The following is a 20,908-nucleotide window of genomic DNA, read 5'->3' on the forward strand; positions in this document are numbered from 1 at the left end:
GAAAGGTATGTATACCTTACAAACGGACTAGTGAGAGTATCAAAGGGGACAATTGGACGGATAAAAACTATTTTAGAAATTAGAAGTAATTAACCAAAGGAGAAATGACAAGTGGTATGAAATAATCGAGGGAGAAAGGAATGTACGTAGAATATGATAAGGATAGTTTTGTGTGAATCGTGGACTTTGAGAAGGCGACAAGTGGAGTGGTCAAAGCTGATGGAAATACTGCGGAATGTGTGAAGGGTTGGGCTGGAGGAATAGGTGACTTCATCGAAACCTGTGTATGAATCAGACGGCACATGCAAGGGCAGCAGTCGGGAACTAAAATAGGCGGAAAGGTGATTAAGTCAGTTTTGCGGATAATCAATCAATTTTAAGTCAGACAGAGAAGGGATTGCAGTTATTGTAGAGAATATATGTACAGGAGCAATGCGAGAATCATGGAATGAGGATTAGTCACTAGAAAACAAAAGTAATGAAATTATCGAGAAGAAATCAATTTAAAAATAATAAAGTGTAAGATAATAAAATAGAATGGGTGGAGCAGTTTACGGATTTGGGTATTACTTTGGAGGAAAATTGACGAAGGATGAGGGACTTAGGAAAAATAATTGCGTTGGCAAAAGAATTAGTTACCAGAAGGGAATTGATGACAACAAACGTAGTGACGAGTTCGAGAGAAGATTAGGATAACTTTCAATGTGGAAGTTCATATGGATTCAAAACCAGGCCTTTTCAGACAAGTAGAATGGGAGTGGATAAAGAGAGTTGAGATGTGGGCAAGGATAAAACACGTTGAGCAGAGAGAACGAAGGATCTTAAGATGTGGTGTGCGAAGAGGGGCGGTCGCTCGATAGGGAATCGGAAGAAGGCAGATAAAGTGGATGGAGGAAATATTGAGATGTTGTGGGACATTGATGAGGCCGCGACAGAAGGGAGACAGGAAAGAGGAAAGAAGAGAGTGGGCTTTTCAGACGGCATGTAGGCAGGTAGTAGGCACGTAGGACTGACCAGGGAAATAATCTAGGTCAATCAAGCGGAAGTCCACACGATAAGCGGTGCATGATTTGTGCTTAGGACCGCCCAAAGCCATATTTAATGGGTAGATGACGTAGACGAGAATGAAGCTTTGGTGGAATACCGCTGGTGGTACATGAATGTGTGCATTACTCAGTGAATGGGTGTGCATTTCCCGGAGAATGTATTTCACAAGCCGTAGGGTCAAGTATTAATTCAGTAGCTCTCCGACCACCTTCTAAATTCAGTCTCCAGCTTGATATTGCTGTGATTTTTAAGGGCAAGTGAGTAACGGTGGAAATAGCTCTTTTTAGCGGAAAAAGAAGTTTCCAGATGAACAGCACGCCCCCCCCCCTCCGATTCCAGTCACTCGCCCACCCCCCTCGCTAAGGGCGTTGAATTTCAATTGAAAATATGTTGTACTATTTGCGTGGCCGCGTTGGTACTTGAAAGGGGGGCGGGGTTGGAGATTTCAAATGGGCGCCAGATCGACAAATTCAGCGCTTGCTGACCGGCGAGCGTCGAACCCTCGTGCGTCAACGTGCACGTCTTGCCCGGAATCGCGCCTCCTCTCGTTCCCCGCGGCCCTGGGTCGCCCCAGCATCCCTGGAATCACGCCACTACCTGCTCCCTGGCTCCAAAATTCTCTTGGACGCACCAAAATGTGCGCTCAACTCATCAGAAGTGCACCAACCTTATATCATATTGTCCGTCATGCAGCTTTAGCATAACGCACAAGCATCGTGAATAATCGATGGCCTCGACTCCAATCCACCATCTTTTAGGTGAGTCAGACGTTGCCCGTAAATGTACTGCGATAAAAGGCACATAGCGTAACATAATGTGCCGTGTGGTTGTAATAATATTCCTATGGTTCTGTTTCTATCTTATAATCCTGTTTGCAAAGCTGATCATGAGAAAGTGGAAAGTGTTAAGATAGTTATGTAATGCGCAGATGTCATGAAGTGGGTACAGGTATTACCTATTGCCATAGTTATTTACTCGTACGTTGTCTTGGTGAATTATGGAAATTACCGGATCACTTTAAAAAAATTAGCCGTATATTTTCGGATTAGCCCGCCTAATTCTAACACCCCCTGCCACTCGCCCGTGTGGTAGCAGAGGGTAATATATAAGTGCTGATTAGGTGTTTGGATTTAATTTTTTCAGTGCTCAGTGATTTAGTCGAATGTTGGCGAAGGCGCTCCTAAAATTATTCGATCGAGAGAAGAGACAGAAGCGCTTATTATTACCAGTTTAGTTTTTTTATGTATTTAAATTAAATTTTAATGCATTTCTTCAATTCATATCAACTAATTTACATATTCAACAAAATAGGTATCATAAAAATACTTCATTATATCAGGATTTTGTTTTGCTAAATAACGGACGGACTTCAATTGCCTGAAAACTAAAAATTAAAAATGTTTTGGCTAGTGTTATCAAGAGTGAATATAACTTTTGACGAACGCAAAAGTTACTATCTCTTCTTCCAACGAATAATGAATGTGCTATTAGCCCTTGAGTTACTTCAACCACAGCTTTGATGAAATGACCTTTCACATTTTATAGGTTTAAACAAAATATCGGTAAAATCAAAGGCAGTCAGTTATCTGGTAATCCCGCGCCAGCATTGTGAATACGTTGATCAGCTGCCCAATATGAGGGAGGGAGGGGGGGGCAGATTCAAGATACTTGCGGTCACCCTTCTGCGTAATACCTACTCTGTTTTTTCAAGACATTTTTGCTCAAAATATTTTGCTAAATGTTTTCCTGTTTGGCTCGTATTATTAATTTTTTAATACTGCCAATTTTAAAATAAGAAAAGTAGGAAACGAAAAGGATCCTACCATTATAACAGGGTAGATAATGTTTTAATTATGAATCCATCTGGAATATGCGTATGAAAGGACATCTGATGGTAATAGTGTAGAAATTTTCGCGAAATTTACTCACAAGGAGATGCTTAATTAAATATCAGCAAGTAGCACAAACAATATTCGAAACCTGTCCTGGTACATTTGGGAAAAATGCTCTTCACTCCAAATTTTACATTAAAATGTTTCTTTCCCTTTCTCCAGTAAGGGGAGCGCTCCCCCTGCATAGTCCGCTCCTCCGTCCGCGTCCGCCCCTGGATGGGGAGACGGTGGCCTTAATGGTTTTACATCATCGTTGGGCAGGTCGACAGAATCGGGAGTGATCCCCGGGGCTGGCGTTCGAATGTGCGCGCCTCTGCACCCGTGCGTGTGTGTGCGGAGGAGTGGAGTGGAGGGAGAGGGGAGCCGGCCACGTGCGGCCCGGCATCTGCAGGGGGGGGGGGGGTAGCCTACGTGTGCACAGCCTCCCCTCGGAATAATTCGCTTGGACCCGGACGGTCAACTTTCGTCGAGATTACTTCCGTCGCTGCCCACAGATATATACGATAGTATGTATGCGGGGAGAGGGAGTCCCTCCGATTCCTCTTTTTTAGAGGCTCTTCCCATACGAGGCAGCCCGGGGAGAAAGAAGGGGAGGGGGGTAGGTTGTATCCCATCCCGCGCGGTGAGAATTTCCGCCCGCTTATTGAAGCGACGTCTCGGCATTGCCTTTGGTCGACATTTTTTTTCCCAGATACTGAGACGCATGTCCGGAGGCATCTGGGGAGCGCGACCGGACGCCGAGTTGTGTCCGTGTGGTGGCGATTTCTTGCAATATTTTATAGAGTGAACGGCGCCACGTGAGGTGTGACGGTGACTGGCGTTCGTCAAAGGCGACGATGGCTATCGCATCGCCGATGCCGCTGAGGGGGTCGCCGAACTGTGACGCTTTTAAGGGCCATCCGTGCATCTGCGGGCCACGTGATGCACGGTTTTGACGGGAATCCATCCGTGCGCGACTCCAAGGTGACTCTTGTCACCACTCTTTTAACGCCTCCCCCGCGGACTTCTTTCAAACATTTCACGCCGACCACTCTTGAGAAAAAAGCAACAATGCGTTCGCGGTAGCGGAAGCGTCCTCCCTTTCACATATCCTCATGTTCCATATCATCTAATCTTTGCATTCTTCTTCCTCCGCTTTCTTCACGTATTCATACGTAGATTCACGCAAACGCCCCCGACCCTGAGAATCCTTTAGTTCTCTCTTCGACCGCAGTCACCCGTGATTTTCTCGGTTCCCTCTCCTATCAAACCCGTCACTCCACTTTCAGATGAGAGAGTCGGTGTGTTATTTTATGTATATCCTGTAAATAAGCAGAACCCGTCGATAAGCCTGTAAATAAGCAACTTCGAGATCTCTCGATCATTGTATTTCCCTCAGCAATTCGTGTATATCGCATCCGTGTAGATCTGAGAAACGGCAGGCGGCAAAGGAAAAGGCCCCTTGATAATACCCGGCTAATATTTCACTCGTTGAATAAGGGGGGGGGGTGAACTTTGGACCAGGTGAGAACCTATTAAAACCGACTGACGGGCTGGATAAGTTAGTTCAATGATCCGTGGATGTGCAGTGCGTACGTGTTTGTTTGGCGGAAGGTGACACGTGACCCGTGCCCTGACCCCCCCCCCTCTCCACGCCGCGCCTTATTCGAAGGGTGACGCTCGCTCTGGGTGCGTCACGTGGTCCACGAGTGCTCCCTTCTCCTCCCTCCCCCGCCACAGACAGACATCTGTCATTCGGGAAGCTACGGCGGCGGCGATTTCGACGACCGCCTCTCCAGCGGCCGTGGGTCGGCGGGGGAGGGAGTGCGGGTGGGCGGGAGGGAGGCCGTGAAGATTGGGGAAGGAGGCACCGGGGTGGGGCTGCATGAGATCCATGGCAGACGGGGCTGTGAATTCAGAATATATTTCCCACCGGATACGTTGAGCCCAAGCCAATCCGAAATGGGTTCGAAATGCGAGGAAAGCATATTGACCGACAGGGAAGTCACGTTTAATTTTTGCCGCGGGAAGTTTTCAGTACTGATGACTCCGAACTCTCACCCCGAAAGCGGGTGCCATGGGGAGCAGAACTCTGCGATACCTATGTACGCTTTGCAGTTCCGATATTCGATGTAAACAAAAGATCGATATGGTGAAGAAAAAACATCGGCATGGAGATCATAAAAGTCATCCATTTCGATTTGTATTTATAAACTTGTCAGTTTAAAAAAGTATCGAAATGGTGTCATAATGCATGTGTCGTCATATCGCAATTCCTTTTGTGTGTTTTTTTACATTTGGACTTAATTTTAGAGATTCATTTCCCTGTCAGCCAAATTGAAAGAATACTATATATGTGTGTGTGTGTTTCCATTGGTGTGAGTGCATATTCATTTGTTGTGAACTTGGTTTCCTTGTGGGTTGGTCACTGGTATCTATCTGCCTTTGACTCCTTCTTCACCACTGCCTGGAATTTTCTCAACAGGGATCCTCAGCATGCTTTACTATTCTCATGAATCATCAAATTGAGTTGAGCGAGTGTCTGTTGGTATTGATTGGTAGTGAATCGTTGTATGGCCATAGGAGCTCAATTTCCCCAGTCGTCAGCTTTTCCTTGACTCCCAATTGCTTGCTCAGCCTTCATTTCTTTGCATTAATGGAATGTTTTTAGAATTATCATTAAAATATCCATGGTCTTTGATTTTTGGTCGTATGATCGTTTTGCTGATGGTCAGATTGACAGAATGGTAATGGCTTCCAGTTGGTGAAAGTGGTTCTCAGCAATTGGTAGGCAGGCCCTTGGCAGAGGTTTGTTTGTGGCACATTAGGCTCTGCAACCTGACATATACATATAAGAAATGGACAAATCACTATTGTAATATGAGTGTGAAGCAATGTTGGATAAAATTGCTCAGGATGAGCCCTTACTTGCTTAAAGGGTGTTATGTTCATTAAATTTATTTTGAGCAATTTTGGGCTAAAAATTACGTTTTTCTCTTGCAACAAAAATAAAGATGTACATACTAATCTTTGTGACACACAAAGATTTTAATTGTGTTAGTGGATATGTTTTGATCATCAGTTTCATGGGTAGTTTGTCTGATTGGATTGGTTTGCAGGTTCACTGCAAACCTCTTTCTACCGCCATGTATACTTACATTAAAGCCTTCATTCAGTTGATTCTCAAAATTATTCTGTTCATGTTTCACACATTTTCAAAATCTTTCTCTCCTCAGTATTCTGATATTAAAATATCAAATTCTATATCACAGTGTTGCATGTGTAAAGGTATTAGTGTACATTTTAGGCCAATGAACACAATCACATTTATGTGTAAGCTAAAAAAGCTTCAGGTTAATGTTAGCATGCTCATAACTCCTTATTTTTTAATTAGTTTGCCTGATAAATTTTATAAGCTTGCTCAATAGCACCACAAGAGACTCACCTATTGAGTCTTTATATTTCCTCAATCTGAGGAATTTTCAGAGGTGGGAAATGTGTCCCCTCTAGTTCTGCCCCTGCTATGAGGGGCAGACGTTTTTGAGAGTGTGAAGTGATTCTTATGCAGAAATCTTCTTTGCAGGGATCTCAACTTTGGAGGTACTGTTGCTGGCCATTGTGAGGAAGATGGGGACGATGGATATCGCAGGAGAGTTTCCAGGGTGAGTGAATTAGCTGATTGTAGTTTGGCTTTAGAGGTATTTTCACTCCATTTACACTTAATTGATCTTTGGAGGAAAACCTCCAGTTCTGGAAGGGGCGGGGTTGTCATTCACTATGGATGAGGAATATCTGTTACATTTATTATATTTAAAAGCATTCTAATGGGACCGTGGTCTGCCTACTCTAAAAACAATTCGTATTTTCAGTTTCTAGTTCTCTTTCTTATAAATTGAAGGGCATTTGAAGAGCATTTTCCTAAATTGTGCCCTAAAATACATTCTCTCTACTCATTTAGAAACAAGTAAAATGTGATATTCATTATCTGACATTCTAACATTGTTCATATGTGAAACTTGCTCAAATTTGGTTATGTGAGATTGCAGTTTAGTAATCATGAGAACTTAACTTGGCCATGTAGTAGACCTATAAAGATTGTTAGGAAGGGTAATACAGGTTGATAGTAGAGAAGAACACTTTAGCCCCTGAAGGGCTCAGCTGCCCCATGAATCAAAAGACCCAAAGGTACAATCAAGGGAATGGTCAACGTGTATTTCATAGTTTTTCCTGGCTACTCCAATTTTTTCAGTAATAAACCTTTGAGAATTGGATATTTGACCATGCCAATTTCGCCATGATTAAAGTGTATAGATGCGCTAGGCTAGATGTGTAAGTTAGAACTCATCTTTAGGGGAAGTGAACACTGTTGAGACTCAGCGTAGTTTTAATTATTGAATTAAAGAAAATAAAAAGCCACTCAATACAATAAAAATATTTGTGAGTGATCAGAAAGAATTACATTATTGGGAAAAAATAGGATGGAAGCCAATGGAAGCATGAAGATGACATGTATAACCTAAACTACTCCATGAATACATGCATCATATATGAGCTTTGTGCTGACATGAAATACTTCCAGCCCTGCATTTCATTGGCTCGATAGATTACACAATGAGAAGTTGATAAAATGGATTTATGTGCAAAATGTTGAAATAAAGCCTCTTTTCAACACAATTCATTGTCATAAAATTAACAAAAATATGCAGAATCATTCAAGTACCTCAAAAGTAACATGTTAACTGATTTTATTATACATTTAATAATAAAGTTATAACTTTGCTTAGTGCCTGTCTGTCTGTCTTCCTATCACATGACTTGGATGAATGTGGGTTTCTCATTTATCCCAACTCTTTAGCATCTGCAACATTACATATGGGAAAGAATGCCTTTCTACTTCTCCAAGTACATATTCTGAAACATCTGTGGGAAATGTAATTTATTTAGTATGAGCGGTTTGAGGTCATTATAAATAAATAATTAATAATAATCCTGCCAATACCTACACTTTATGATCATAATTTCATAATATGCTAGATGAGGGGAATATTATGCCATTTTTTATGTTTTACTCTACTGCAAATTAAACCCCAAAGCTTAGGTCATATACAGAGATTGTTAAACAGCTTAAACTTTTAGTATATGTGGTTCGTCATTCCAATGTTACTACCTAAAAGTATTCCCTTTAATATGTTTTGTGGCTTCATCATCCAAAAATCAGCATAAATGTATTTTTATATGCCAAAAATATTATCAAATTTTTCCCATGCTATCTACAAAGTTATCTGGCAGGCAAGGCAGTTAATAGTTAGAAAAGGAGACACATACATAAGATGCTGGCATTGTATTTCAAGAAATACTTTACCTACACAAATCACAACCACACTGCAGATGGGAGTAAATACTAAATGTATGAAAGCATACAATGCCTGGGTAAGATACATGGATAAATGCCTCTGCCTGGTGACTCCCAAGGGTCATGGGTTTGAGTTTTGGCTACTATAAACTACAACCACTGGTGGTGCTTTGGCCCCTTGGGCACCAGCCAGGACTGGCTCCTCAGGGTCCATGGAGGAGGGCAATCAGGGAGGGTACCATCAGGGAGGCTCCGAGAGCAAATAAAGAAAAGAGCATTCTCTCTCCCTTTCTTGCATTCCTTTTATTGTCTCTCGCATTATTCTTTGTGGCCTGTCAATAACATCAAAACCCTGTCACCTAACCTTGCAGTGAATGTGTGGTTTTGTGCAGTTAGTCAATTATTTCCCAGCATTGCAGTTCCCAACTCTAATCTGCCTTTGGTCCTCTCGTTTGCCCTTGTCAGCAGGACCCAATGTCCCACAGGATCATTGAGAAGCGGAGGAGGGACCGCATGAACAGCTGCCTGGCCGACCTCTCCCGCCTCATCCCTGCCGAGTACTTGAAGAGGGGCCGTGGCCGGATTGAGAAGACAGAGATCATCGAGATGGCCATCCGCCACATGAGGCACCTGCAGGAGTCGCAGCAGCCATTCCTGCCGCTGGGCCAGCCCACGCCTCCGCCAACGGCATCGTCCTCATCTTCATCCCCAGGCTCATGCTCATCCTCCCCAGCCATCACCTCAATGTCCAACCACCAAGGTTGCATAGCATTTAGATCCAGAGCCCTTTCAAGTCCCTCGTCCCTCCTGCTCAGATCTTGAATTGACTCCTCCGATTCCAAATAGCCTAGAGATAGATATAACCCATGGCAAATCTGCATGATTGATTTTGCATGAATGGAAATATATGGTAATTGATGAATTCTATAATGAATATCATCCTAAGAAGCATGTTGTAGTCAAAGTTTCAAGAGTAAGGATAAGCAAATCTCTTGAGTTCAGTGCGCTCTCTGATCTATGACATGTCAACCGGGGTGCATCTGCTCCAGGGTCCCAGGTTTGAGGGGCCCCTGACTCAGTTCACAAACTAGAGAATATTTCAACTTTAAAATGTATGTGCCAGGGTCTCTAATCTGACTCTGACTCCAATTAACGCCTAAGTGAATTCAAAATGTGAAATATTTTGTGCAGTATTAAATGTAGAAGAATTTGGCCTTCCATATATAGGTTGCTGTTTTGTGTGTGCACAAGTAGGAAAGGTTTTCATTTGTACACATTAATCATCTAATCCATTATTGAAGTTGTGATAACTGTTTTTTCTTTCAATTTATTTTAAATCAAAAATCATTCGTAGATTATATTGATTGTATTTCAGCCTATTTCCAACCTGAATATTAGTTACTTTACACAGAGAACATAATTTTTACAATCAATTCAGAGTCCACATTCAAAATGTTGTAATCCACAGCTGTAAAAATGAATTATCTGAAACATTTTAAGTGAGGCCTGTAAGTTCACTGAAGAGAGACTATGAGAAGGAATGGTATACCGATATTTACTGCTTTTGCTATCTTCGAACAAATAGGAGTCTGGGTTAGTGAGAGTCTACCAAGCTACATATATTTGATTTGAATTCCCAGGAAATGAGGTGAACATAGTAAAGCCTTGATACTGTTTAAGATTCATAAAGTGAAGGATATAATGGGATGAATACCCGATTTTTAAGCTTTGTGGGTAGTGTATTTAATGACTAGCCCATAGGTCATGGGCTCAAATCTTACCTGGGACATGGACTTATTGCAATTTGGTAATTGTCTGTGTTAATGGGTGGTATTAGTGACAATTAGAGGTAGCCTTTGGTGTTCCAAAAAAATGAATCCAGCAGCTGCATTAATAAACTATGGCTATATGCCAACACAAATTGCTATTTACAATGCAGGCGTAAAAGTCCATGGGAAATGTGCTGAAAACTACATGATATCTGGTTTAATTGTGTTGACTCACTTCTCTGATCTGTGCTGCAGTCAGCACCTAGTGTACTATTTGCAGTGGTAGCAAAGGCACTTTTGCCTGGGAGTGCTACATGCTGCTTGTTACTTCCATATATCATGGTGTGCAAGTCAAATCCTGATGCACCAAAATAATTTTTAAATCCATTTCAACCATTCCAATTCAAAAAGGGAAATCTTTGAAATTAATGAAGTTATGCCTTCAAACATTGAGTTTTCCATTGATATAGCTGAACATCATTGTTGTTGTATTCAGTTTCAAGGTGTTTAGCTTGATATTAGGTGGGTTGAAAGTACTTAGTCCCAGGGTCCACTAAAAACTTATTGTGAGTGGTAGATTGAAAAAAAAACAATTTACATATATTCTTGACTAAAAAGCTGCCATTGTTTCAGTACCAAGTTGACTCTTATGCCACAATATATGGAAGTTTAATGCAAAATCATATTTACATTTTTATATTCCATTCAGTATTTCATATGGGCATAAAAACACCATTGAGTACTGCAATAGGAATCATTTTCTGTTGAGTGATTGGTTTCACAAGTGATGTGTTGTAACAATTTCAACAATAGTGAGCTAGCATGAAGAACACAGTAAGTTGGTATTCATAGGCCAAAAGCACAATGGCTTGTTACTTGTGTTTGATGAAATTTTGTGTTAGGAGTGATATCTATTTGTGCTTCTGACTTGTTGGTATTGGAACCAATGCTCAATAATGTTGTTGTGGCCTGTAAATCTAAACTTTATTCATTTTCGATCAGTAATCTGCAATTGACTATTTACTGTCACATCTGAGTCTCAATCCATGCAGCCATCATCTCAGGGCCACTCATACATGAATCCCACACTGAATTTTAAAAAGGACCTCCAAGCTCCCAAGCTCAGTGCTTTCCTCTGCATATTTGTTATTTTCAGAATGCAATGCTGACATGATCTTGGGAGTGTCAGCATATTTTCCTTGAGGGATTAAATTAGAGAAACGGCCAGAAAAAGTGCAAATAACTGAGAGTGGAATGGTTTACAATAAATTGTACCCTCTAAAACTCCCTATGCAGGATGTTACCTGGGATTTAGTCTCTGCCTTGAACCCACCTGCCAGACATAAAACAGCTGAAACCTCTGTAGGTTTGAATATACCTATAGTACAGAAGAGTTATGTGTTTTGTGATACATTGTTGATCATTCAGTGTAAAGTTATATATTTGATGGTGAAACTTGTGTTTTAGACACAAAATAATGTTTGCCGCTAATTTTTTTCTACATGGCTTTTAAAAAAATGTTGGAGTAATATATAAAGTTCTGTTGATGAACATATGTGCTAACATGAGGCAATTGTTGGAAATGTGTCATTTATTCTTGGTGAGATCAATGGTCTTTTTGTGGATCATTACATTCTCTGAAAGGAAGTCCTTTTTAATTGGATATGTGTAATGGGACATGGAACAAGAAATTAAATGCTTTCTGCGAGACAGAAGGCTGTACATTTTTGAGTACTGGAGAAAGTATCTACCATGACAAAAGCAAGGTTTTGATTAATTGGTTATGGTATAATTTTCTTTTAAATATGAGTCAATGCAATGAAATTGGAAATCATTCAGTAAATCTGGTTTCTGTTTTATGTCTTCTTCATTTTTTTCAAGCTGCAAACAATTCTTTGGAGTAAATAGAAATATTTGAGTTGAAGTCTAGAGATTGTTATCTCACATGCCGCCAAATTATTATGGCTAAGAAGTAAATTCATTATCTTTATTTCATAACCTTTCTTTATTTTTGTCTGATTCATTTACTTAGAAAAATAGTCCTTGTTTTCATTTCTCTATTTATTTTCTTTATCAATTACCATTCTGGATCATACCCTCTCCCTGAGACTGAGACCACATCCAGAGTTAACATATTAAGCTCCACTGTTTGCAGCTATTCTTAACCCCCCCCCCTCCCCATGGAACACCTGTTTTAATTTGCACCATTCACTCAAGGAATTTTGATGCTAGCCTCTGAAGTTTCATCATCTAAATTACTTCAGAAACAGACTTATCACAGCAAAAACTAGCCTTAGGACATTAGATAACTGTAAAGCACGGAGTATTTATTTGTACCTATGTGAAAACTCTTTCTATTTCTTCACATATTTTCACAGGCCAGGAGGTATATCGTTGTACACCTTCCAGGTGAATCTTTGAATTTTTTACCTGACACAGCAATTTGGGCTGCAGATGTCTTATGGTAGGTTGTACATAACCCAGACAGCAATGTCCTCTACAGTCATGGTGAAGTCAAACATTTGCAATGAATGAAGCTTCAGTTTCCCTCCACAGAGAGTTATGTCATTTATCAGAAGCAATTAGGTAGACTGAAACTTGTGAGTAACCTTAATCCGCAGTGCTTGAGGTTGAGAGACTAGAATTTTTCCATCTCATAATACTTTGGCTTCTTGAACATCAGTCATAAAAGTTTTACGAAGGTTTTGCTTCAATTTTCGATTTGAAAATGAAACAAATATAACATTCACAATCATTGGACTTTTAAATCATGTTCATAAAATAGCACCAATCATTGATTGATTATAACTATGCATGCACCATGAAAAAAGTACCTACATTGGTAAGTACCTGTCACTATGTTTTATTGAATGAGTAATGGGATCATTAAAAGTGATCTGGAAAGATAATGACCAGAGAATTTCAAGAGAAATGTTGATGTGATGTTGAAATGTTTAAACAGATGATTCCAAAAGAAATAAAAAAAAATGAATGAATTCAAGTACTTGGGAAAGGCCAATTTTTGTCAGTGTTATCTACCGAAGGACGCTGACGCTATATGTAGAACATGCTGTCATGTATACTTGTTTGCAAGATTTTTGATATTTCAGTTATTTCCTAATAAAAAATTTCCTTATTATCTTTGAACATTTTTTCTTTCATTTGGAGTTAATAATATTTCACTAACTTGAAAAATAAAATTTTGCACCAGTAAAATGGTAATTCTTGATCAAAAAACTACCCTATTAATAATGTTATTGTGCTCAACTGTTTGTGTAATAATTGTACAAATGGTATTTGTCATAATGGATGCCAAATTAAATTTTTAAAATTTTGAGCATTTTCTTAAGTAAAATTTTAATTTTTAAGGAACACACTATGTTCTGATTATCTGAATATTGAATTGCTTATATCTGGAAAATATTCTACCTGATTTCCAGGGTTCAAACAATGTGTGTCCTGAAAACTATGCAGAGAAATTAAAAATTGTAAAATAACAGAAATTGATTGGTTTAATAATGTTTCACTGTTATTGGTAGCCCGTATTAAAACAGCACTTAATCTCCTGCTTGTTCAACACCACCTGATTGTGACTTAATGTTCTTTAAAGAGGTGTGTGAAATGGCTGACGAGGGTGGTGGTGCTGTTAACAGGATTGGTAGTTCAGCTTCCCTCGAGAAGGAGGGTGGTCCGTCGGATCAGTACCGCCTTGGCTTCTTGGAGTGCCTCTCTGAAGCACTGCACTTCCTCATTGAGATTGAAGGCTTCCCGGCTGGTGGAGCTCTTTGCCTTTCACTGGATGCACACTTGCGTAACCACTGCACGTCGCTGCTGCAAGGTAAGCTCCTCTCAGAAAACTCTTTGAAACAGTGAATGTTTTGAATAACAAAACCAAAACTTCTTGTCAATCAGATTTCCACACGCAAAGAGTGAGTACACTGAGCAAATGCTCCCCTATCATGAAATGGATCTTGGTAGTAGATTATCATCATTGGTTACTTAAAGTTATGAAGTATTCACTTTCAAATTCAAAGAGACTATGGGGATTACTGCAATGATAACTTCATTGGATTCACTGGCTGGTGTGCCCTCAATTGCAGGAATTTCACTGTGCAAAACTTATTCACCTGGACCATGACTTCATCCAGAATCCCTCTATATGTAGCTGAGTGCTTTGTCCATTTGGGCCATTAAGGCATCATCTTATGCAGTGCAATTCCAAGGCTGAGTGCGGCTGAATTCAGCCATTGATATGTTAAAGAAAATCTTTTTAAACTTTGCTAATATTTTGAGAAATAATATAGTTCTTAAGTACTTTCTTCGATTGGATCTTCACTGCATACTTCCCTCAGAAAATTTTTTTTCTAGGCAACACCAAATCCATTCTTGATTTATAGACTTTGTAACCCTTAAGATATCTGAATAAAATGTTATCTGCGAGTTAATCTGCTTTGTTACAACTACTCATATTTTTTGTACATTATCATTGATATTAATGAGGTGTCTATTTAAATATTTAGATATTTATTTATGAAAATGACCCTTTTACAAAAAGAAAGGCGAAAACATGTTAATATTTATTATTAACTCTTAATTTTACTTACCACACAATTGCTCTCTGGAATCATTTTAAATAGTTATAAAAATGCATCCATGACGAATGTCTTATACTCCTTTTGTTTGATTTAATAGCTAAGTATAAAAGTTTATGTTGAGGATGCTTCTGTACCTGAATATGAAGTCTTTTGGCTGATGTCATTATGAACTATTCTTCTGAAAGCAGCATATTTTTGGTAGATGATTGAATGATATGATGCATAATCAAAAAATACAGTATGAGTGTGACTGATTTCTTGATATTAATACCTTGATGATTATTTTAATGATGCTATGAAGTGGAATAGTTAACCTGTGGTTGCATGGAGACAATTTACACCAAGTGAAAAAAGAATAAAGTAAGCCATTATTCCTGGCATCATAATTTGATTCATTTTCAAGTATGTTCATGCATGTATGTTAATAGTGCTCTAGGAGCAGATTATGTACTGTATGATTTGTGAAAAGTTAGACTGATTCCCAAAGCCTTCCTTTTGTAGGAGGGCCATCATCATCGACCAAATCAGAGTGTACCGTGGATGAAGAGCATCACTATCAAATGGAATTGTCAAGAAAGAAATCTTTGGAGCACTCAAGTCTAGATATACCAGGTATGGAAAACCTTGGTTGTGTTCAAATTCTGTCTAGAAATTAAATGTGGATCTGTAAGAAAAATTTATTTCATTTGAAAGCAATAAAAAATTACTTCATCCCACAATTTTAGTTATATTTAAAAATAAACATGTATTGGCTCTGCAAGTTCAGGATTTCTGGTACATAAGTTGGTAGAGACATATATGCCAAAGGTATGCTTTTGATTTTCGTATTAGTTTGGATGTAGGAATAGGAATGCATGACACAGTAACATATATCAGAATATTAAAATAGCAGCCTTGAATTATCAGTTGGATACCCTTTCATAAAATTCTAAATTTATCAATATTACCATCTCAATTGGGCAAGATTACTTAAAGAATTACAGATTATAAGAGTACACTTAATCAGTAGGCATTTACACATAGCATGATACTGGCACAGGTTGCAAAATTAAGATAGGAAAGTCGAGAGGAGGAGTTTAAAATGAGAAGTAAGATAGGTTGCCTGTTATTACACTTGTTTTAAAATATGCATGCTGGGGAAATGGCACCAAAGGCAAGGGAAAAGCATGGAGAAGAAGTTGCTCTTGTGATGAAGCTCATTGAGTCAATTAGATAGATGCATTGATCATGGGCCTTTAGTGAGCCAGTCAGCAGAAGGATTTTAGTCATTTTATATATTTCTCCGGGATCAGTTTGAACGGTGTGGGATGCTGGTAAGTCATAGATGCATGTACACATCACTGTATTTCCCTTGAGGTTAAACCAAGTGAAAGAACCTGTTTTGGATTTAAACAGGAAACGTGCTTCCCATTGATGATTTATTCATCCTTATTATTGTCCCATTATGCCATGCTACTTGATTTGAGTTTGGCTTTTTCTTAAGCATGTGTTTATACTGCAATCTTTCATTTCTGTCTTGCAGCTTGATTTCATCTTCTGCTCTAAATTGCCTTTGAGCACAAATCTTCCCTGTAGCCAAGTACTGCTTTTGAGACCACCAAATGTTGCTCTCTGTCTGGGTGCTCTCTCCCATAATCACCACTTCTCATTGCCCTCATGCCCCATGAAAAATGCTCTCTCATCATATACAATAAAATCAGCATCATTCTTTGTTTTTGCCTCTTGCCTTGCATGTGCTGAATACATTTATGCTTAAACCATGTATTCAAGTCAATCCTTTTTCCATGACACAGCCAACTAGATTTTCCCATTATTAATTACTTGCTAAACTTCTCTCGTTTCTCAAAACTAAGTTTCCAGGCCATTAGAGTAACTGTAATAAACTATGATCAAAACTCTTCTATTATAAACTTTCTGATGAGGCCAAAGCAATCTAAAAGACATTCATGCATATTCCTTTATGTGCATCATAGTCATCCAATTACAGAATTGCTACCTACCATGTACCCTATTATCTACTTCTCGACACAATGCTGAACCATATCCATTTTTTATAATAATAAACTGACTTTGCTTTTGTCATAGAAATTTATTTTACATTACATAGGCTTTGCTGTCGTACAACATTGTATGGTGAGATGCATGGAGTTCATAGATTATGGAGTGTTGTTTGAATATGAAGTATGAATTGGATATCTTGTCTGGTAATGTTGTGAGACTGTGGAGCCTAGCCAATGTCTTAGAAATATGTGTGTCAAAAATCAAAGTTAGTTAATTATTACAATGAAGAAATGCCATTAATTTGCAGCTGAAACTATTAATTTCAAAGTCATCTCAATCTCTTGATGGGCCAGTCTATATGATAATGAACACTTATCATGGCTTTGAGTGTCCAAGGATATCATTTGATTTGTTGAAACATGAAAGATGTGATAGGCATGTTTATCAGAAACAGAATTTACCTACTTTAAATGAGACACTAACTGTCTAATACTTTCTGAGACAGTAACTGTCTAAATGAGACTGTAATTGTCTTAATAATATTTTATTGTTTCTTTCTTTTCATTCCATTGTTCTGGTTATTTTGAAATTCCTTTCAAATGCCATGCCTACATTTAAAAATCTCTGATAGTATTATTAATACTCATCTAAGGCCAACCTCGAGAGAATGTAGGCATTTGTGGGAGACTGCTGTCTAAAATACACAATAATTTTGGAATTGTTGAGTGGATTGATTTCCAGAATCTGTGCAAAAATTCACCTTTTTGATGGTCTAGTGAAGGGAAATTGCTGCTGAAACAATGTTTTTTTTGTGGTGAGAAGTGGTCTATGAGGAGGGATATGAAAGAGGAATGAGCATGGGGAAATTGTAATCACTTCCACTGAAAAAATGATCCTGGCAGCCCTGTTTTACGGCAGTAAGCACACAAATGAAATTCACGATATAAATTCTTACCAGAGTCACTTGAAGAGAAGTATTGTTTGCTGAATTCAGCTCTCACCCCATGTACATGACTATGTATGCTGATAAATCACAAGTAATACAATTTGCTCATAAGAACAGTCCATACCAAGGGTCAAAACTAAAATTAGAAGGTAAATATTTGCCTCAGGTTGACTCAGTGAAATTTCTTGGTACACATTTAAATTGTCATCTTTATTGATATGCCCCTAAAGACACTCAATCAACTGTGTTTCCTGATCTGGACAATCTGCTTTACAGTTTCTAATAATGTTCTTCTCTCACTCTATTATGGTCTGTATTATTCTCATATTGTTTCAAATGTTATTTTCTTGGGTTCATCCCCACAGGCCATATCCATTTTTTAATTACAAAAAAAAATTGTACGATTGATAGCTAATGATAGATATGATGCCCCTAGTCTTCCATTGTTTAGGCAGTTTAACCTTTTACCTCTTCCATGCATTAAAATTTTTTAACTACTCTAATATACACAAGAATAAACCTATAGGCTTTCCCTACTGATGCTGACGTTCACACAATCACAGTACCCACAATATAAACAATCTACACATCAATTTTGTGCGCACAAGACGCACCTATCAAGGGCCCAAGAACATGAGACTTATTTTGTACAATAAACTTCCTTCTTTTCTGAAATCTAATATGTGTTTAGTGACCTATATGAGTAAATTAAGATATTTTTTATTTGAAAGAATGTTTTATAATGTGGATGAATACCTGTCTTATAATCAATGAATGTGTCTGTATTCAACTTGAATTGTATCCTCATGTTTCTATTGTTTTACATAAATATATGTACATATGTTCTACTTTGACAAAACCTATACCATATGGTCTGTTGGTAAATAAATTATGATATGGTATGATATGATATATGCCTACTTCACTACTCTCCACAGCATCAGAGGGGGAGGAGATGGAATCCATGATGCAGGGGGGCGAGTGTCATGACTGTGATGCCTATCACCCCAGGGAGTACAGGGTGATGCTTTCGAGGAAGGAGGAACGAAACGGAAGGGGGCAAGTGCCCACCCTGCCCCTTGGGGTGGCTCCTGAGGATGGGGCAGGGGGCGGTGCCTCGTACAAGTTCAAGAGCAACATAAAGAGGAGGTTCACAGCTGGACTTGAGAAGCGCAGAAAGTTTGAGGAGAGTGAAGAGGGGAAGTGTTTGCTTGAGGGAGGAGATGAGTCACTGTGTGCACCCGGACCAACCCCCTCCAATTCCTTGGCCAGTGCCAACAACAATGACAACAATTTGGTCAACTCGTTGATGCCGCATGGTGCTCCCCCTCCTTACCTTTCCAGCAGTGTGGTGCAACCCTCCTCGACCAAGTGCATGAACAACAATCAGCTGCCCTACACGCCCACGCAGCTGGATGCGACCAACTTTGCTCCCCCCCGCATCCCTGTGTTTGCCCTGCATGCAGAGCATTCCTTCTATGTACCCCTCATGCTTGACCCCGACATGCTGGCCCCCCATGCGCCCTTGCTCTCCATGCACGCCTCATCTGCTCTCCACCCGGTGACAATCTCGGTGAACTTCTGCAGTGGGGAAGTGGATGCCTGCCATGGGAGGGGTGGGGGTGAACCGAGGCCCAGTGGCTGTGCGGCACCCCCGGCGAGGGACTTCCCACAACCTGCATCACCCTCTGCGTTGATGGAGTCGATGTGCAAGCAGAGTTATCGGCACTGGAGGCCAGCCGACGAGTACATCTCCCAGTGACTTCGATTGCCCACAAAACTCTCTTCTCGTTGACTTGGTTGGGAGTCGTTCCCAGGAGACTGCACCATGAATGAGGTGTGGATGTTATGTGGGCATCCATTTGAAATGTTCTTGTCATCCAGCATTTATTTACCAGCATTAGGTTTAGGACCCTTGACATTAAAACAAATTCAGTTTTCCAACTCTTAACCAACTTCCATGCATTCCAAATCCCTAAATGATGTGTTCCTTAGCAATCGTGCTATTATCACCAAATACTAAAAGAATGCTATATAAATGTGTACAGTGAAGAGATACACATGCAAAAAGGGTTGACATGCTCAAGAGAAACTTCATAATTTTCAGTTTACTTGAAAACTAACTTCATTTGAGATAAATTGATTTGTTATTGTGCACAAAATCTTTTCTGTTACAGGAAGAGTTCTTCAGATTGACTGGTGTAGGTAATTTATTATTAATATTTTTATCATTACTCTCATTATCATCACCATAATGAAGGGTTGTACTAAAAAAGTATTTCATAAAATTTAAATATAAAAATTTATTGAAGTGTTTACCTGTGTTACTCATTTATAGCATTTGTCGTGCTTTTGATTTCCTGCAATTCATAATATATTTATATTCAATATAAAAACAATGACCTAAAGTTCCAATTATTAATTCCTGCCTAAAATATTTTGCAAAATCATTAGGCTATACCTGTTGCATATTATTATTATTAGGTAATCTATCAGTTAAGGTAGGTTTCTGGATGGACACAGCTACTAGATAAATATTTTGTGATTCCTAAAAAAAATACAAATCCAGTATCCTACTCTACATCAGGTCCCTCTTCATCTCTGAGTACTTTCCTCCTCCCTTCATTCAGTCGAACATCCCTATCCTGCTCCTTCCCTTTCCTCATTTGCCTAACATTCTCTCCTCTATTGCAGGTTTCAATAACCCACTACCGATCAAAATGCCCTTCATCCACTTTTCCTGCCTACATAGGATTTCTCCCAACAAACCCCTCTCTTCACCCATAATACCAAGTACTTCCTCATTTGTTTTCTTCTCTGTCCATTTCACCTTCTCCATTCTTCTCCACACCCACATTTCAAAAGCCTCCAGTCTACGTCTATCCTCCTGCTTCAATGACCAAGGTTCCGCGCCGTACATAGCTACGCTCTATATCAAAGTTTTTACGAGTCTTTTCTTAATATACTTACTCAAAGTCCCTCTCATCAACTGCCTCCTCCTTGTGAGAGCCTCATTGCCTAGTGCAATTCTTCTCCTTACGTCCCTACTACTTTGACCGTGTTGGTGCAAAACACTTCTGAGATACGTGAACTGTTCAACCTGCTCTAGTTTTTGCCCTCCTATTTTAATGTTTAGCTTAGCCTTTTTCTTTCTTGAAAAGCCCATAACCTTTGTTTTAATAATATTGATTCTCATCCCATACCTGTCGCACTGAATTTCCAATTCACTCAGCAATGCTTGCAGCCCCTTGGCTGACCGACAAACTAAAGCTTGGTCATCAGCAAACCTAACTGATTTTACGAATTCCCCGCCCACTTTTATTCCT

At 39.4% G+C, this 20,908-nt stretch overlaps 1 protein-coding gene across 1 annotated transcript in view; it reads left to right on the forward strand.

Moving 5' to 3' along the window:
• Positions 1 to 19,898, forward strand: part of cwo (transcription factor cwo) — a 43,227-nt gene extending 23,329 nt beyond the window's left edge. Inside the window, exons 2-6 of the mRNA XM_071587407.1 lie at positions 6,502 to 6,580; positions 8,740 to 9,031; positions 13,651 to 13,878; positions 15,137 to 15,247; positions 18,521 to 19,898. Coding sequence (XP_071443508.1) covers positions 6,502 to 6,580; positions 8,740 to 9,031; positions 13,651 to 13,878; positions 15,137 to 15,247; positions 18,521 to 19,344 — 1,534 coding nt within the window. The 3' untranslated portion in view covers positions 19,345 to 19,898. The remainder of the gene's footprint in view (positions 1 to 6,501; positions 6,581 to 8,739; positions 9,032 to 13,650; positions 13,879 to 15,136; positions 15,248 to 18,520) is intronic.
• Positions 19,899 to 20,908: the final 1,010 nt, after the last annotated feature.

This window comes from Hetaerina americana, unplaced genomic scaffold, assembly GCF_022747635.1.
Source record: "Hetaerina americana unplaced genomic scaffold, ioHetAmer1.1.p SCAF_3, whole genome shotgun sequence".
In the NCBI taxonomy this organism is placed as follows: Eukaryota; Metazoa; Arthropoda; class Insecta; order Odonata; family Calopterygidae; genus Hetaerina; species Hetaerina americana.